Genomic DNA, 15,893 nt, shown 5'->3' on the forward strand with positions numbered 1-15,893 from the left:
AATGTATGTCCTTAGTGTAAAGGCAGTATGTAGTATGTAGTATGTAAAATTTATATCATGCTGAAAAATGAAATAATAATCGGAAATTATGGGCTTGAAGGCGTTTGAACTTCAAGACATCGCATAAGTTTTAGTATGGACAATTTTTATATTGAACCATATCAAAAATTATACATGGACATATTAGGCCATAATTAGACACATCAAGCCATGTTAGAAAATTTTTCTACGGGATATTAAATAACAATTGTGAAATATTTCTGAATATTATTTTAACACTATCTTTTTTTAATTCATTTTACTGATTATTATTGTTTTGAAATGAGATATTAAAGTATGCTTAATTTAATTTATTAGATTTTTTGTTTTTCCAGTTATTGAAAAGCAACCGCTTGAAACGACAATTCCGGCGTTGACTTCATTGTCAAAGATGCTACCAATTTTTCCTCCTAATGGAATGAACATTTTACACCCTCATTTGACTTATGAAAATACAATCAAAAGCGAACGGATAACTGTGGATCTGGAAATCTCTAGTAAGCTGCAAGCAAAAAGTATAATAATTGAAGACAGTATAATTTCGATAGACCAAAAAACTCTCTACTTAATTGCCAATCACGTTAAGCTTCTTAGATTCTTGTTTGTTGGAGTCAGCAACACAATACGCATAATGCTGAAAAATGAAATAATAATCGGAAATTATTGAGCCATATCAAAAATTATATATGGACATATCAAACTATAATGAGACACATCAAGCCAAGTTAGAAAATTTTATTACGGAATATTAAATAACAATTGTGAAATAATTCTGATTATTATTTTAACACTGCTTTTTTTAAATTTATTCTACTGATTATTATTGTTTTGAAATGAGATATGCATAATTTAATTTATTGAATTTTTTGTTTTTCCAGAGACTGGAATGCCACCGGTTCAAAAGGAGTTGTCGACGACGATCCCGACGCCAACTTCAACGTCGACAATGATGCCGACGCCAACTTCAACGTCAACAACGATGCCGACGCCAACTTCAACGTCGACGCCGACTTCAACATCGACGACGACGCCGACTTCAACATCAACCATGATGCCGACAACGAATTCAACATCGACGCCGACGCCGACTTCAACATCAACCATGATGCCGACAACGAATTCAACATCGACGACGACGCCGACTTCAACATCAACCATGATGCAGACAACGAATTCAAGATCGATGACGACGCCGACTTCAACATCAACCACGATGCCGACGCAGACCCTATCAAATGATCCTCCTAAAAGAGAGGGCAAATTTTTAAATTGCTCTAATTTAATTCATAAAGAGATAATTATTGAGCAACAGAATATTTCGAAACTGGAAGAGTCTTGTAAGCTGCGAGCAAAAAATATAACCATAAAAGACAGTATAATTTCGGTGGACAATGCAGTTTTCGACTTAGTTGCGAATCACGTCAAGCTTCTTAGAACTATCTTTGTTGGTAACAATCAGACTATACGCATAGATGCGGAAAAAATTAACTTGATTTCTAACCGATTCTTTGGCGACGAATCATACTTCCAAGCTCTGGGAGTTACTATTTTATCATCCGAGAACTACTATGGGGGTGATAAGTCAAAATATGAAATGCTGGGACTATACGTGGAGGAAAAATTAGACATGTTTATCGGAAATGGTCAGCATCTTAAGTTGGAACCAGTCGATATACTGTGGGATCGTGATTTCGGAAATCTTGCAAGCGTATCGCGGCAAGGTTGCATCTTTTCGGGAAAGAATCAATATCACAGCGTTAAAGCACCTTTCATCTGCAACATTGATAATCAATTAAAAGTTGAAAACTTGAAACTCGAGCAATCCGGAACGCAATGCTAATGAATTACAAAATTACATGTTTACACTAATGATATTTTCAAGTTTAGAGGAAATGAGTATGATGTTTTGTAAGACTTTCTGTAAGCAGTTGTAATGATAGCTAACTATAATGTAATTTCGTTTTAGACAATAAAAAATAGCATTCAGTAATTTTGGTTTTTCCTCCATACCTTCCAATATTATTTAAATACCTACCGAAAGCTCTTAATTCGGAAGACTGGTCACATACAACATGAAACAATTCCTATGGGATGTTTTGGTCTTTTTTGCTCCTGCCTAAAATTAATATCATTATTGACGTTATTATTCAAATAAATGTGATGTAATAATGAGATTTGGTAAAATAAATAATTAAAGCCCATCAAAATATATTATGAAATTAATTTTTGTATTATATTTTTGATAAACTGATTTGATACGTTATGTACTAAGCGTTACGTTAGTCATTGTCACATAAGATAGCAGCTCAGCAGACGGGAACTTAAAGGTGCACGAATATCACCAAAAGTAAGCAGCTTTGAGCGAGATAAGTAGTTGGATGGGTGACCGCTGTTATAGCCCACATCATTTTTACATATATTTATTTTAACATTTTAACGTAAACACTTTAATTGCAAAAAATATTTATTTATTTTTATATAATAATCAACTAAATTATACTTTCCTAACAAAAGAAATAAAATCTTTGAACATTTTAATTTCTTACAACATATAAGGCACTATAGGATCTTTGGTTACAATCAGTAGTCTTCATTAGTACAGTCAGTCTTCATCTATACCCACTATTTAAGTACCTTAAAGTATTTATAACAGTCTGCACTTAAAATCAGTTAAAGCGGACTTAACAAATATAATATATTAATCATGTTCATAATCACATTAGAACTTAAACTCTATTCTATTTTGAAACTAAACTCAAAACACATAACAACGTGCTCAAAATCTTTTAAACAGGAACTCAAATATTTTTTTAGAAATGTAGCATGTGAAAATTTATAAAAGTAAGTTTGACAACTAATCTAATCCGACTCATCACAGTTGTGACAAATATAATACCGACTACCATTTGTACAGTCTACATGGGCCCAAAGGTTACACTTTCCTTGGCATTTAATCCATTTTTCGCCAGGCCTACTTTCAGAATATGGACCAAGGCACACCAAACAAAAATATTCTTCTTCATCTGATATTGACGGTGATTGTTTCCTTTTCGTTGCTTTACCTTTTCCTTTTCCTTTCGGCTCATTGAGATTTTTTTTGATGCCCTTTGCCTTCAGTCAGTTTTTCAGGCGTGTCCGTGTAAATCGTAGACTTCTTGGTTCTAGGTCCTCGCGTTTTTCTTTGGGAAGCTTTTGGAAAGGGCCGAACAATTTCAGGAGAAAAAACTGATGGTATGGCAAAAGTAGATGGTTGAACATTGCTAAAATTTTGGCTTGATGTATTGTCTAATATAGAAGGTGAAAGTGGTGTGGACTTTTATTATTAGGTCCAAAATTCTCAGTAACAAAATTTTCTTCTTGAATACAGTCAAGGTTGGCAATATTTACTAAAAATGGTGCTATGGGAGCATCCTCTTGATTGTCAGGGATTGGTCTGCTTATTACAGGTGATGGTGCTGCAGGAATATTATTTTCAGTGTCAGGATTTGGTCTAGTTCTTCCAGTTGAAGTTGCCTGAAACAACCATACAGCCTTGTCTTAATATAAATGTTCCAGCTCATTATTATTAAACTCAAGCAAATAAAATCATTGTTACAAAACAATATTAAATTGCAGTGATAAATTCAGTATAACATTGAAACAAAAGGAAAAAGTAATAAGCAAATCATAATTACCTGCCGTGGGGCAATTCTACTTTCAAGTTCAATATGTATTGCTTGTTGCAACTGAGATGGATTCTCTCTCACAATAAGGTCATGTTTACGGTTCCGCAGAGAGCTTCCACAAAGTATGCAAACATGTATGTGGCCACGGGAAGATGAGGCACCAGATTCATTAGCTAATCCGGAGTTGACACATTGCATTGCCAATTCTTTACAGGCATCACATATGTAATCTTCTTCAGTGGTCTAAAATAAGAATTAGAGTTGTATTATGATGTATGATTGCGTGTGACGGTTTATGTTAGTGTAATAAAATAAGAACGTATGTAAATACGTACTATTATTGGAGAACTCCACTCGCCGATCTTAGAAACCACTCTGGTATCCAGTTCAAAAACGAGATGGCGGCGAAGGGTATCAATGCGTATGTTACAATTAACACATCGCAATCGCAGGGCTAATTGTGTAGCGGTAGTCTGCATGATGTCTCTCACAATTATCCAAGATACAAAATCGGTATCCAGAAATCAAAAGCACAGAATAATCGTCACAAGTGGTAGTTATCAGTCCGTTAAGCAATGCGAGGTCAAAACAACAGAAGTAAATCCAAAATATTACAGAACGAATCACAATCCACAACAACGAGAGAAGCGAATAGATGACGCGATGATTGCCGGGTGTCAATCAATGAATCAATGGCGCGGGTCGATGACCACAGATTTTATAACTTGTCGATGACAAATGAGGTTCCGTTGTACGTAATTCAGCTTACTATGAACCTACATCATTATTTTTATGACAATAATTCAGTGCATAATAAATATAGTAGTTGATTTGATGCCTACAAACTAATTGGATTGAATTACAATTAACAACTATTCAGAAAAACGGAAATAATTATAGTCTTTCAATATTGAGTCAATTTATACGCGAAATGAATCGTCTTTAGGTGCGTTCTGAAACTATTATTTTGAATAATTTCGAAACATTTACAAAAACAAAAATAAACGGATATCTTTTTTTTTGTGGCTACTTAGAGAGGTATTTCTTGTGTTTTTTAAGACCTTAAAAAATAGGGGTATTTTTCATATATATGGCATATTGGGACGCCATCTTTTCGTCATCTGGTACGATTTGGCCAACCTCCTTTGCAACGAAATTAAATAGTTCTCATTTGTCCTACTACCATAATCTATTGTTGTACGGAGTTTTGGGACGTAACTTCTCAAAGTAGTACTTTTAAAATATTCCATAACAATATAGACATCTCTGTCAGTGAAACTCACGCTCATAATGGAAATAATGTTTGGATGACAGATTGAATTCATTACTTTTATTTCTCGCATTAAGGTCTTGATATTATGACTTGCATCCAAGCATTTTACAGCTATTTCAGTGCCATTCCAATTGGCCAATTTCACGCATCCAAATGCACCCTCTCCTAGTTTTTTATTTACAAATTTTATATCACTTTTTTAATTATTGGTATATTCAAAGTTGTTTCACCTTCACATGCAGATGTTGATAGCTGGTAGAATTTTTTCCTTATTCATTGGGTACTGAACATTCGATTCAGAACCAGAAGACGAAGAAAAAATGCTTGACATTTGTTGGTTTTCTGAAGGAAACTTCAGGAGGATGTATTTTATTGCCTTCATTCGTATTAGTTCGGGCTGTACTAAGTAAAAATGGCTGCAGCTGAGAGTTTATTAATTTGAGTTGTTGTCCAGCAAGTTCGAAAAACTCACAATACTGACTATTCAAATTTGTGAGACTCGAGAATTATTTCATTAATGTTGACTAATTTTATCAATGAATTTTTCATTAAATTCATTCTGCATCGCTTCAATAGATAATTTTTTTGTGTTGTCAATACTGTGCTGAACACTGCAGTCAATTTCAATCTTTTTGATTTTCCTTACAGGTTCTCTCATTTGCATAATATAACAGTTTTCCTTTTGACTTTCAAGACGAGTTAATAAGCATACTCTACCTGCTGAGTGGGAGTAGCTTTTGCCCAAATAATTCTTCAGTATTTGAATCAACTTTTGTGACTTTTCCCGTTTCGTCTTCATTATTTTCTTCATTTGAGTACTCTTTACCGACATCGTTGAAATCCGTTGTGGAATTAACACTGCGAGCCCGATGGAGCGATATTTATACATATATAAGTTACCCATTGGTATTTTGCTGATAAGAATAACCACGTAATTTCAATCCCGACAAAAAGTTAGATAAAATCCACATCCTGTTTTTCGCTTTGTGGTATCCCTCTTATCAGAAATTCTAGGAAACAACAATATTTCTGCGTATTGATAAAAGAATTCCCAGAAATGCTCACAATCAAGGGTTAAACCACAACGCCCCCTTAAAATAATAACAAATTGAGTCATTGTTCTGATAAGAATTCACGGAACTTTTCTATTTATGGACCTATTATTAACGACACAAGCTGACGCATGAGTTAACGTAAGAGAAATAAGTGATTTTTTTTAATAGTATTGGTTGTCTATATTTAATTAATTAATTAATTCATAATTATTATTCATTATTTCAAAAGCTATAGAATTTGAATTTTATTCGTCATTAATGTTTTATAGATATCACTATAGTAACCAATGAGACTGCTCTATAAATTCTGTGTTTTTTTGATAAGATAATAACTTTCTCCCGAAATTTTTCGCTGACCACTTTTTTTCCAAGTTCCTTAAATTTAAAGTTCGCGTACTCTACAGTTCATTTTTATTTTGTTCACCAGTTTGAAGTAAAATTTGTAGAGCTTTTTCTATAAATAAATTATTTTTTGTTGTTGTTTTAATAAATAAAAACGTACATTTCAATCAGTTTTGAATTAATTTTTTTATTAATCAAAAAATAAAAAATTACATCGACATATTGAAGAGCAAGAGATCGAGTGAACCTATAAAAGAACAAAAATATTTCATACTTATACAGACAAATAGTGTTTTCCCGCGACTTCGTCCGCATTAGATAGTTTTTTGGATAGGAGTATGAAAAAACCTGAGCTGTTCTTTTTTGTACTTATGTTTGATTTGTGCTGAGATGGGATGAGGCCATACTAAGTGATTGTCATAGGTTAGGTTTTTTTTATTTATTTATAACAGGCAGCATTGCCCATATATTGGCAACAAAATATGGGGTAACCAGTTTGAATTAAATAGCGAGGACAAAAAAATTATTTGATTTAATCTGTACTAAGAAATAATAAATATATAAATATATTATATAAGTAATAAGTAAATAAATACAATAAATAAAATCAGAATATTTTATATTAAGATATTAGTCCGGGATCCATCGCCCATTTTTGCAAGTGATTACTATCAAGCTAATTTTTCGTGAGTAGCTTTATTTTGATGAGATGCCCAATAATTTCATGTACGAAACTCTCGATCTTGGTAGCTAACAGAGGAAACAAGGATAAAATATTTTGATTTGATGGTTCTCAAATATTAATTACTAACTGAATGTTTTTTTTTTTGTTCAATCTCAAGATAATTATCTAAATTATTCGAAAAAATATTTGTCCTACAAAATCTATGGTTTGATCAAAGAGTCCCCCTTTCCAATGTGTATCGATAACGAGGTCATCATAAATGATTACTAACCAGCAGATTTTTTTTATTTTCACTTATTTAATACTTACATAATTCAACAGACATATTGTCCTACAAATTGCGTAATAAATATTTGAGAACCGTCAAATCAAAAATTTTTATCCTTGTTACCTCTGTAAGCTTCCACAATCGAGAGTTTCGTACATGAAATTATTGGGCATCTCATCAAAATAAAGCTACTCACGAAAAATTAGCTTGATAGTAATCACTTGCAAAAATGGGCGATGGATCCCTGACTATATACAATATACATACATATATATAAGACACATTGGCATGGTTTTGAATTATATTCTATTTTAAACTCAAATGTTTAAATAATTTGAGTCCAATGTTAGATTCAGAAAAAGAAAAGATTGACAGCACTTGTAGAGTACCCGACGATTGGTAATTATTTAAAGCTGCTACTACGGTATTGCTAAACACTTGCACGGCAAACCGACTTTTTGTTTTTGAAAACTATTTGGCTGTATATGCGTATCTGTTAGAAGAGGAGCTGATCGCATTTCTTCTATTTTATCTTGTTCATACATGTTTTCTATATCCTCTCACCTAGCAATTTTGTTTTCAAACTCATAATTATAATTCAATAAATTATTAGTTTTATCGTGGCACCAGGTGTAACAGTTTTCGGATTAATGTGTTGGATTTGTTTACCCCTTTTTAGGATACATTTGGTTGTGCGTTACATTTTTATAAGATATTTCACCCCTCACTGTTATTGTATTGTGTTTTCTTGTGAGAATAACACGCTTACATTTGCTTATTTGGAAATGCCAGGTTTGCGTTGGTTTAAGGGTTTCTTTGCATGAATCCTTCCAGTCTAATACGGGTATGTCCGAGGCGAGGTGATGAACAGTGGCATGATCAGAGAATATTTTTCTATACTCTTCTGGCTGTAAAATGACTTCCAGCCGCCTGATCTTTCTTATTGGGGTGGACTTCAAATTCGCTATCAAATTCATCATCGTAATTAGAATCTCCACCTTCTTCCTCCAACAGCAATCGAATACGTTCATGATTCATTTTAATTCATAACCTAAAAATTTCATAAATCGATGTAGTATCCGTAATCTCCACACAATCGTTGTTTTCTTGTGACAAATTTGGTGATGTCTCCCTGCTTTGACTCATCTTTGAAACACAAAAAATCACGTAGCGAATCAATGATGTTGACGTGACGAACTCAGATCAACTGATGTCAAATAACACCGTAAAGGAGCTGCTGTAATGATTACAGGTTATGAAAGTTCACGAATAGAGAATAATTTATCTTCTGTTGATTAAAAAATGTAAAATGTACTTATGTACACTAACATGTTAGTCAAATGGTCATGTTAATGACAATATCGATGGGTGTAATCGGTGAAATAATGCAGGTTATAAATTGATCTTGAGCATAAAATTATTCATATTCTGTTGGTTATTTAATGTACATGTTTAAACTTAAATGCAAGTTCTAAGCAAATGGTCAAGCTCATGACACTATCGATTGGTGTAATGATACAGGTTATAAAAGTTCACGAATAGAAAATAATTTATCTTCTGTTGATTACAAAATGTACTAATGTACACTAAAATGTACACTTACATGTTAGTCAAATGGTCATGTTAATGACAATATCAATTGGGGTTATCGGTGAAATAATGCAGGTTATAAAAGTTCACGAACAGAAAATTATTCATATTCTGTTGGTTATTTAATGTACTTGTTTAATCTTAAATGGAAGTTCTAAGCAAATTGTCATGCTAATGACACTATCGATTGGTGTAATGTTACAGGTTATAAAAGTTCACGAATAGAAAATAATTTATCTTCTGTTGATTACAAAATGTACTAATGTACACTAAAATGTACGTATGTATGTATGTTAGTCAAATGGTCATGTTAATGACACTATCGATTGGTGTAATGATACAGGTTATAAAAATTCACGAATAGAAAATAATTTAGCTTCTGTTGATTGCAAAAGGTACTAATGTACACTTACATGTTAGTCAAATGGTCATGTTAATGACAATATCAATTGGGGTAATCGGTGAAATAATGCAGGTTATAAAAGTTCACGAACAGAAAATTATTCATATTCTGTTGGTTATTTAATGTACTTGTTTAATCTTAAATGGAAGTTCTAAGCAAATGGTCATGCTAATGACACTATCGATTGGTGTAATGATACAGGTTATAAAAATTCACGAATAGAAAATAATTTAGCTTCTGTTGATTGCAAAAGGTACTAATGTACACTTACATGTTAGTCAAATGGTCATGTTAATGACAATATCAATTGGGGTAATCGGTGAAATAATGCAGGTTATAAAAGTTCACGAACAGAAAATTATTCATATTCTGTTGGTTATTTAATGTACTTGTTTAATCTTAAATGGAAGTTCTAAGCAAATGGTCATGCTAATGACACTATCGATTGGTGTAATGATACAGGTTATAAAAGTTCACGAACAGAAAACAATTAATCTTCTGTTGCTAACTAAATGTTCGTTTTCTTGCTAAATCGTTTGATTTACTATATGTTTTCTCACGTTTTACATATACAATACAATCATTATCTTCTGGGAATCTTTCATCTATGTGTGCCGTACCGTTGTGCCGCCTTGCACGTCTACAAGCTTCCATAGTGATCCATACAACACTGGCGACTTAAATTTAAAATAATATCATCAGTGAACAGTATTAAATTAACTACTTATTGTCATAAACTACTTTTGCTATGTATACAATTTTCATCTTTACACTAGTAGTAGGTACCTACAGATAGTTCAAGTAAATTATTTTTGAATAATGGCTTTGTCAGACAGGACGCGTACTTAGCGCGCGTCAGAGCGTTAAGTTGACGCCGCGATATGACGCTAAGATGTGTTCTACTAGCATCGTAGAATACCGTCAAACAGAGCGCCGGCGCTAGCAGTACGCAACGCTCTGTCGCGGCGTTAGGACGCTTTAACGTCGGGTGTTGTATTTTTTTACAAATTTTATTTTAGCGTCGGAGTTAATAGGCGTAAAATAATAATAAAATACTGCATAATGACCGAAAATTTGATAGAATTGGTTAGAAAATATCCATGCTTATATAATACGAAGGATAGTTCATATAAACTATAAAGATATATCAATGAAGGCAAAACTGTGGGCACAAATCGTATAGGAGCTACCAACGTTGACAAGTGAGCATTTTAGTATAGTTGGTTCTTTGATATACTGTTCCTCTTGCTATTTCGGTTAGAGTCCGGGCTGTCTGGCTGGTCGCAGTGGTTGCGTTTTTTAGTGCGCATCTCTTCTGCACAGGATAATTTCCTTAATTTAAAGTCATTTTTTAACGCGTAATTTTTAATATTTTACCTTTAGATAGATCCATTAGACATAATTTTTTTATTGCAAGACGTTTTTTTCGTTGTTAAATAGGTGCCAGACGCAATTTTTTATTTCGTTTTTATAAAAAATTCAAATTATTTTAGAATGTCTGTAAATTTCATATTATGTTCTTCAAACATAATATAATCTAAAATTAATTAGCCAGACGCTAATTCGATTGTTAAGTATTAAATAATGTGTATAAATAAATAAAAGTAATGAAGCATGCAGCTCATCAGCTAGTGTATTTTAACTATGCGACAGGAAATAATTGCAAGAATACAATATTATTTACACTTGTTCTTATAAATAAAAGCTTAAATGAAAAAAAAATAAACATAAAAATGAAAAATAAATTAAAGTTACCATACATTGAAAATAATGGAATAAAAACTTTATCAATGAAGGTTAAACAATTACATTGTTAAATTTAAAAAGCCATCTTCATAATCATCATCATCATCATCTTTCCTCACACTGTCAGAATTATTTATGTTATCGTCTAAGGAATTGTTATTGTTTTCCAATATTCCATCATCTGTAAACAACTAGAAAGTTTGTTTCAATATTATTGATGTACACACGTACACACACACAACACACACACACCACACCACACACGACACACACACGTGAACACACACACACACGCATAAGTTTGTATTGAATTTAACTAAAGTAGTTAGCATGAATTTATATAGGTAGGTATACTAGCGGTCCACCCCGGCTTCGCCCGTGGTACCTACATGTATAAACTATCCTATCTCTCAAGTTGAATCGAACTGCACATGGTGTGCGAATTTTATTATAATCGGTTAAGTGGTTTAGGAGTCCATTGAGGACAAACATTATGACACGAGATTTATGTATATATATTAAGAATTAAGATTAATGAATTAATATTGTTATCATCATCACTACATAGTAGGTATAAAAAAAAGTCGCTTTCTCTGTCCCTATGTCTCTTTAAATCTTTGAAACTACGCAACGGATTTTGATGTGGTTTTTTTAAATAGATAGTGATTCAATTGGGAGGTTTATATGTATAATAACATCCATTAAATAGTGGAGAAGTACCTACTGTTATTTTTGAGGTTTCTAATGTGATTACGTAAATAATTACAATTTTTCCACTTACAGTGCAAACGGAGGCACCCTACGAGTTTTATCAAAATAATGTACTAACTACATTGAAAAGGTCTACAGAAAAGTCCGTGATGGTATATGTCTATCTCTTATGGATAACCCACAATAACTTTTTTTATCATTTACTTTTTACGACAAATAATGGCTAATTTTCGAAGCGATTTTAACCAATACAGCATTAATCCTTAACCAATTAAAGACCTTGAATACATTGTTCATTTAATATAGATCTATATGGCCTTCTACACATGGATTTCAGTGAATATTTTCGAAGATATTACAGATTTAAAAATTGCGGGACGTAGCGTTTGCGGCGGTACCAGCCGGCCGCCCGGCTATATCTACACTAATATTATAAAGAGGAAAGCTTTGTTTGTTTGTTTGTTTGATTGTAATGAATAGGCTCATAAACTACTGGACCGATTTTAAAAATTCTTTCACCATTCGAAAGCTACATTATCCACGAGTAACATAGGCTAGGTTTTATCCCGGAAATCCCACGGGAACGGGAACTATGCGGGTTTTTCTTTGAAAACGCGGGCGAAGCCCGTAAGACCTCATTCACACGAGAGTTAAAAAAGCGTTGCGTTAAAACCCGGCGTTGGCGCTTTTTAAACGTTCTCTCTGTGGTTGTTCATACTAACGCTTTAAAATCACTCATGTCTCGTCTCTGGCTTCAGTAAGACGTGGAAATGGTTTCTGCTAAAATAATTACGTAATGGCAGTTGCGTAATATCTTTATGATATTTATATTATTATATTTGCTTAGAATTCCTCGGAAAGTTTGTTCTTAACAAACTACTTGTAGGTACCTACTTAGGTATTTGTTCAAACTCGTCATCGATAAACATGTTACTTAAAGGAATATGATAAAAATACCTACTGTTTTAATTTTTATATGTTAGGTATATTTGAAAGAAAGAAAGATTGGCACTAGCGATTTGTGTTATTAAAAGACGAAAAAGAAAACAAAAGGCATTCTGGGTACATCCTCTGAATGAACAGAGATACTTAAAAGGGCAGTTTGTGACACTGTACGAAGAGTTAAGGCAATACCCCGGAATTTTTTTAATTATTTTCAAATGTCTATAACGATTTTGAATACAGGAACGGACGAGACTCCACATCTATAATTAATAGTTCGGGATCAACAATCCACGACATCGTATCGATTTTCTGATGATTATAAGCACAACAAACACGTGCTACCGCTGAGCGAGCGTGCGGCATACTGAACGCAGCGCCGGCGCTTTTTTAGCGCTCGTCTGAATAATAGTAAGAAGTTTCCTATGGTCTATTTTAAATTATAAACAGACGTTCGAACTGGTGCGACCGGACCACCGTACTCGTGCGGTGCGATCGACTCGCCACACGACCGCACCGCACCTAGGGTTGCCAGTATTTGATTTAAGGGTTAACAGCATCAAAAATACGAGTTTTAGTTATTTTTTACGGGAGATAATTAAAACAGCAATGTTAAATAGAGAAAATTTATTTTTGGCATTTATATTTGCTGTTGGAAGAAACAGCTTTTAATAGCTCTTCATTTTCTAAAGCGAATGTATAAAAATCTTTGCACGATAATTTAAAATTACATTTAATTAATTTGCAGCTTCGCCTTTACAGTTTCAATATTCAATCGGTTTCGGCTATCCGTCCAGGCATTGCCGCACAAAGAAAATATTCTTTGTTTAAAAATTATGATTAAATTTACGATTTTTTAAAAAAACATTTAAAATATTGGAATTTTCGCGGCCGACTGAGCTAAATAAATTCGTATAAAAAAATTGATACACTAGTGACTAGATAATTTATTACGTTGCTAATATATGAAGTGATTAAAGGCGCAAATTATCCCTTTTTGAAATTTTCGATATTATCGATAGAGGCGAAAGTATTGTAATTTTTACTGATTTTCGTTTTTATTTTTTTTTATTATATGCAGGCGTTAGTAGAAGCTCTGTTTAGTACCAAAAGAAACCTTGAACTGAGTTCTACATGTGACAAAAATACCACATTCTAGCCACGAAGTTATTACGAGATATAGATTTTCAAAGAATGTCAGGGTTGTCCCTAGTAAACAAAATTATATATATATCATCTATCTATTACCAAGTTTTTGTTTATGTTTTAGTCGTTAGTTATAGTCGATATTTCAATATATGTAGGTACATAATCTTTATATGTAATAAATTAACTGAACAAAAAAAATATCTTAGATTTATAAGACAATTCAATAATATCAAATTAATACAAATTAATCTCCTTTTTTTGTGAATATTTCGAGCATTGATCATAGTAATCTCATTAAAAGTCAAACCGAATTCCTTGAAAATCTATTTCTCGTAATAAATTCGTGGTTAGAATGTTGTATTTTTTTAACATGTAGACCTCAGTTCAATGCTTATTTTGGTACAAGTACAAGTACAAGTTACAACCATTGAAAAGAAGAAAACGAAGAGAAAAGAATGGGCAAAATTATATTTAAAAGACAGGGATTCATTCAGACATATGCAGTCATATCATAAATCTTTGTAGAGTTCTAAAATTTATATTATTAATCTTTTTTCAGTATTAGCCACGTCATCCGACGCCATCGCCATTGATAACGATCGACCGACGTCCGTTTTGTTTGGCGGTAGAACTATGACTAAAGCTGTAATAAGTATATAGTCTATGACTAATGCGCTGTCCGGTGCGATCGCCCGTCCACACGCGCGAATTTGGTACGGTCCGCACCAAGTTCGGATGAAAAAACCATCGAACCAACCGTACCGTCAATAATAATAATTATGTCCGGCGGACCACTGTACACACGATCGAATATGGTCCGGAGCGCACCAAGGTCACGGTGCGGTCCGTACCAAATTCGAACGTCTGTTTATAACTTTATTTAACGCCCAACGCCGAGCGTTGAAAATAGAACACTGCGCGATAAAAAAGCGTCGCGCTTTAAAAGCGCTGACGTGTGAACATATACTTGGGAATGCATTTGTTCTATTTGGACGCTTTTTTAACGGACGTTAAAAAAGCTCTCGTGTGAATGAGGTCTAAATGTACCAATGGAAGGTACTTGTTCCCACAACACAGGGAATCCTAGAGTAGGAACAATTCAATTTCTATGCATCTTAGGTATATTTTCGAAAAAAAGAAGTTATTTTTTATTGTTATTTAATTTTCGCGGCCGACCCTTTCTATCTCTCTTGCACTTTAAACTATCTCTCCATATACACAATCATCAAATTGTTATAGGGTCAACCGGGGCAAATGCAACTATGGGGCTATGGCAACTAGTTATCATAACTAATTTATTAGAGTTGTTGTAATAAATCGCCACCTATGATTCAATAGCTCAACGACTAATAAATCTTACAAGGAATAGATGGTGCCCCTACGATGAAAACTATTTGATTGATAGGCCATTGTGTCAAACCGCTATTTTGAAGTTGGTGTGCGTAAAAACAGGTGTCGAGTTTTGCAGACAAAAAAATTGTTTAGTTGTGATTTTTTGCAGGTGTTTTTGATTGGACGCGATTATCACAAGCCGTTAAGCATATTTCATTTATATTTTTAGTGCGTTAGTTGACTCTATTTTGTGTTATTGATGCAGTTACAATTGCCTCATGAAAATTTCACTGTGGGGTTATTGCAACTGTGAGGTTAGTTACAATAGCCCCTTATATTTTTGTATGAAACTAAAAACACTAGTGATGTGACAGTGTCGATATTTTTATTATGTATCCTTCTTGGTAGTCAAAATATATATTTTCTTTATGATTAATTAAAGAAGAACCATCGATTATTTCTTCGATATTATACCCAGAGATTGATTAACTAATAAACGTATTTTGTTTGGTTTACGTTTTTAACAATATTTAACACAAAGAATATTATTTGTTCTGACCAAAAACTAAAATTGACTTAGTAGGTAGTACACTGTTATTTTTTTTGTTACGATTTAAAGTGGTAAATCAAAGTAGGTACATGAGTTTTTCCTCTAAATAATGCGGCGCCATCTACGATCGCAACGTTATTGTA

At 33.1% G+C, this 15,893-nt stretch overlaps 2 protein-coding genes across 2 annotated transcripts; one reads left to right on the forward strand and one right to left on the reverse strand.

The window, feature by feature from the left end:
* Positions 1-152: 152 nt before the first annotated feature.
* Positions 153-2,148, forward strand: LOC149899970 (uncharacterized). Its single transcript, XM_090112975.1, has 2 exons — positions 153-536; positions 918-2,148. The coding sequence occupies exons 1-2, from the start codon at positions 431-433 to the stop codon at positions 1,877-1,879; spliced, it is 1,068 nt and encodes a 355-aa protein (XP_089969101.1). The 5' UTR covers positions 153-430; the 3' UTR covers positions 1,880-2,148.
* A 403-nt stretch (positions 2,149-2,551) lies between these two features.
* Positions 2,552-4,210, reverse strand: LOC149899971 (uncharacterized). The gene is made up of 3 exons (XM_090113165.1): positions 4,040-4,210; positions 3,714-3,947; positions 2,552-3,552 (listed from the first exon to the last, which is right to left on the reverse strand). The coding sequence occupies exons 1-3, from the start codon at positions 4,181-4,183 to the stop codon at positions 3,325-3,327; spliced, it is 606 nt and encodes a 201-aa protein (XP_089969291.1). The 5' UTR covers positions 4,184-4,210; the 3' UTR covers positions 2,552-3,324.
* Positions 4,211-15,893: the final 11,683 nt, after the last annotated feature.

Source organism: Colias eurytheme, chromosome 19, assembly GCF_061535395.1.
Source record: "Colias eurytheme isolate Ceu_HAF_F1 chromosome 19, ilColEury1 Martin Lab GWU primary, whole genome shotgun sequence".
NCBI classification, from domain to species: domain Eukaryota; kingdom Metazoa; phylum Arthropoda; class Insecta; order Lepidoptera; family Pieridae; genus Colias; species Colias eurytheme.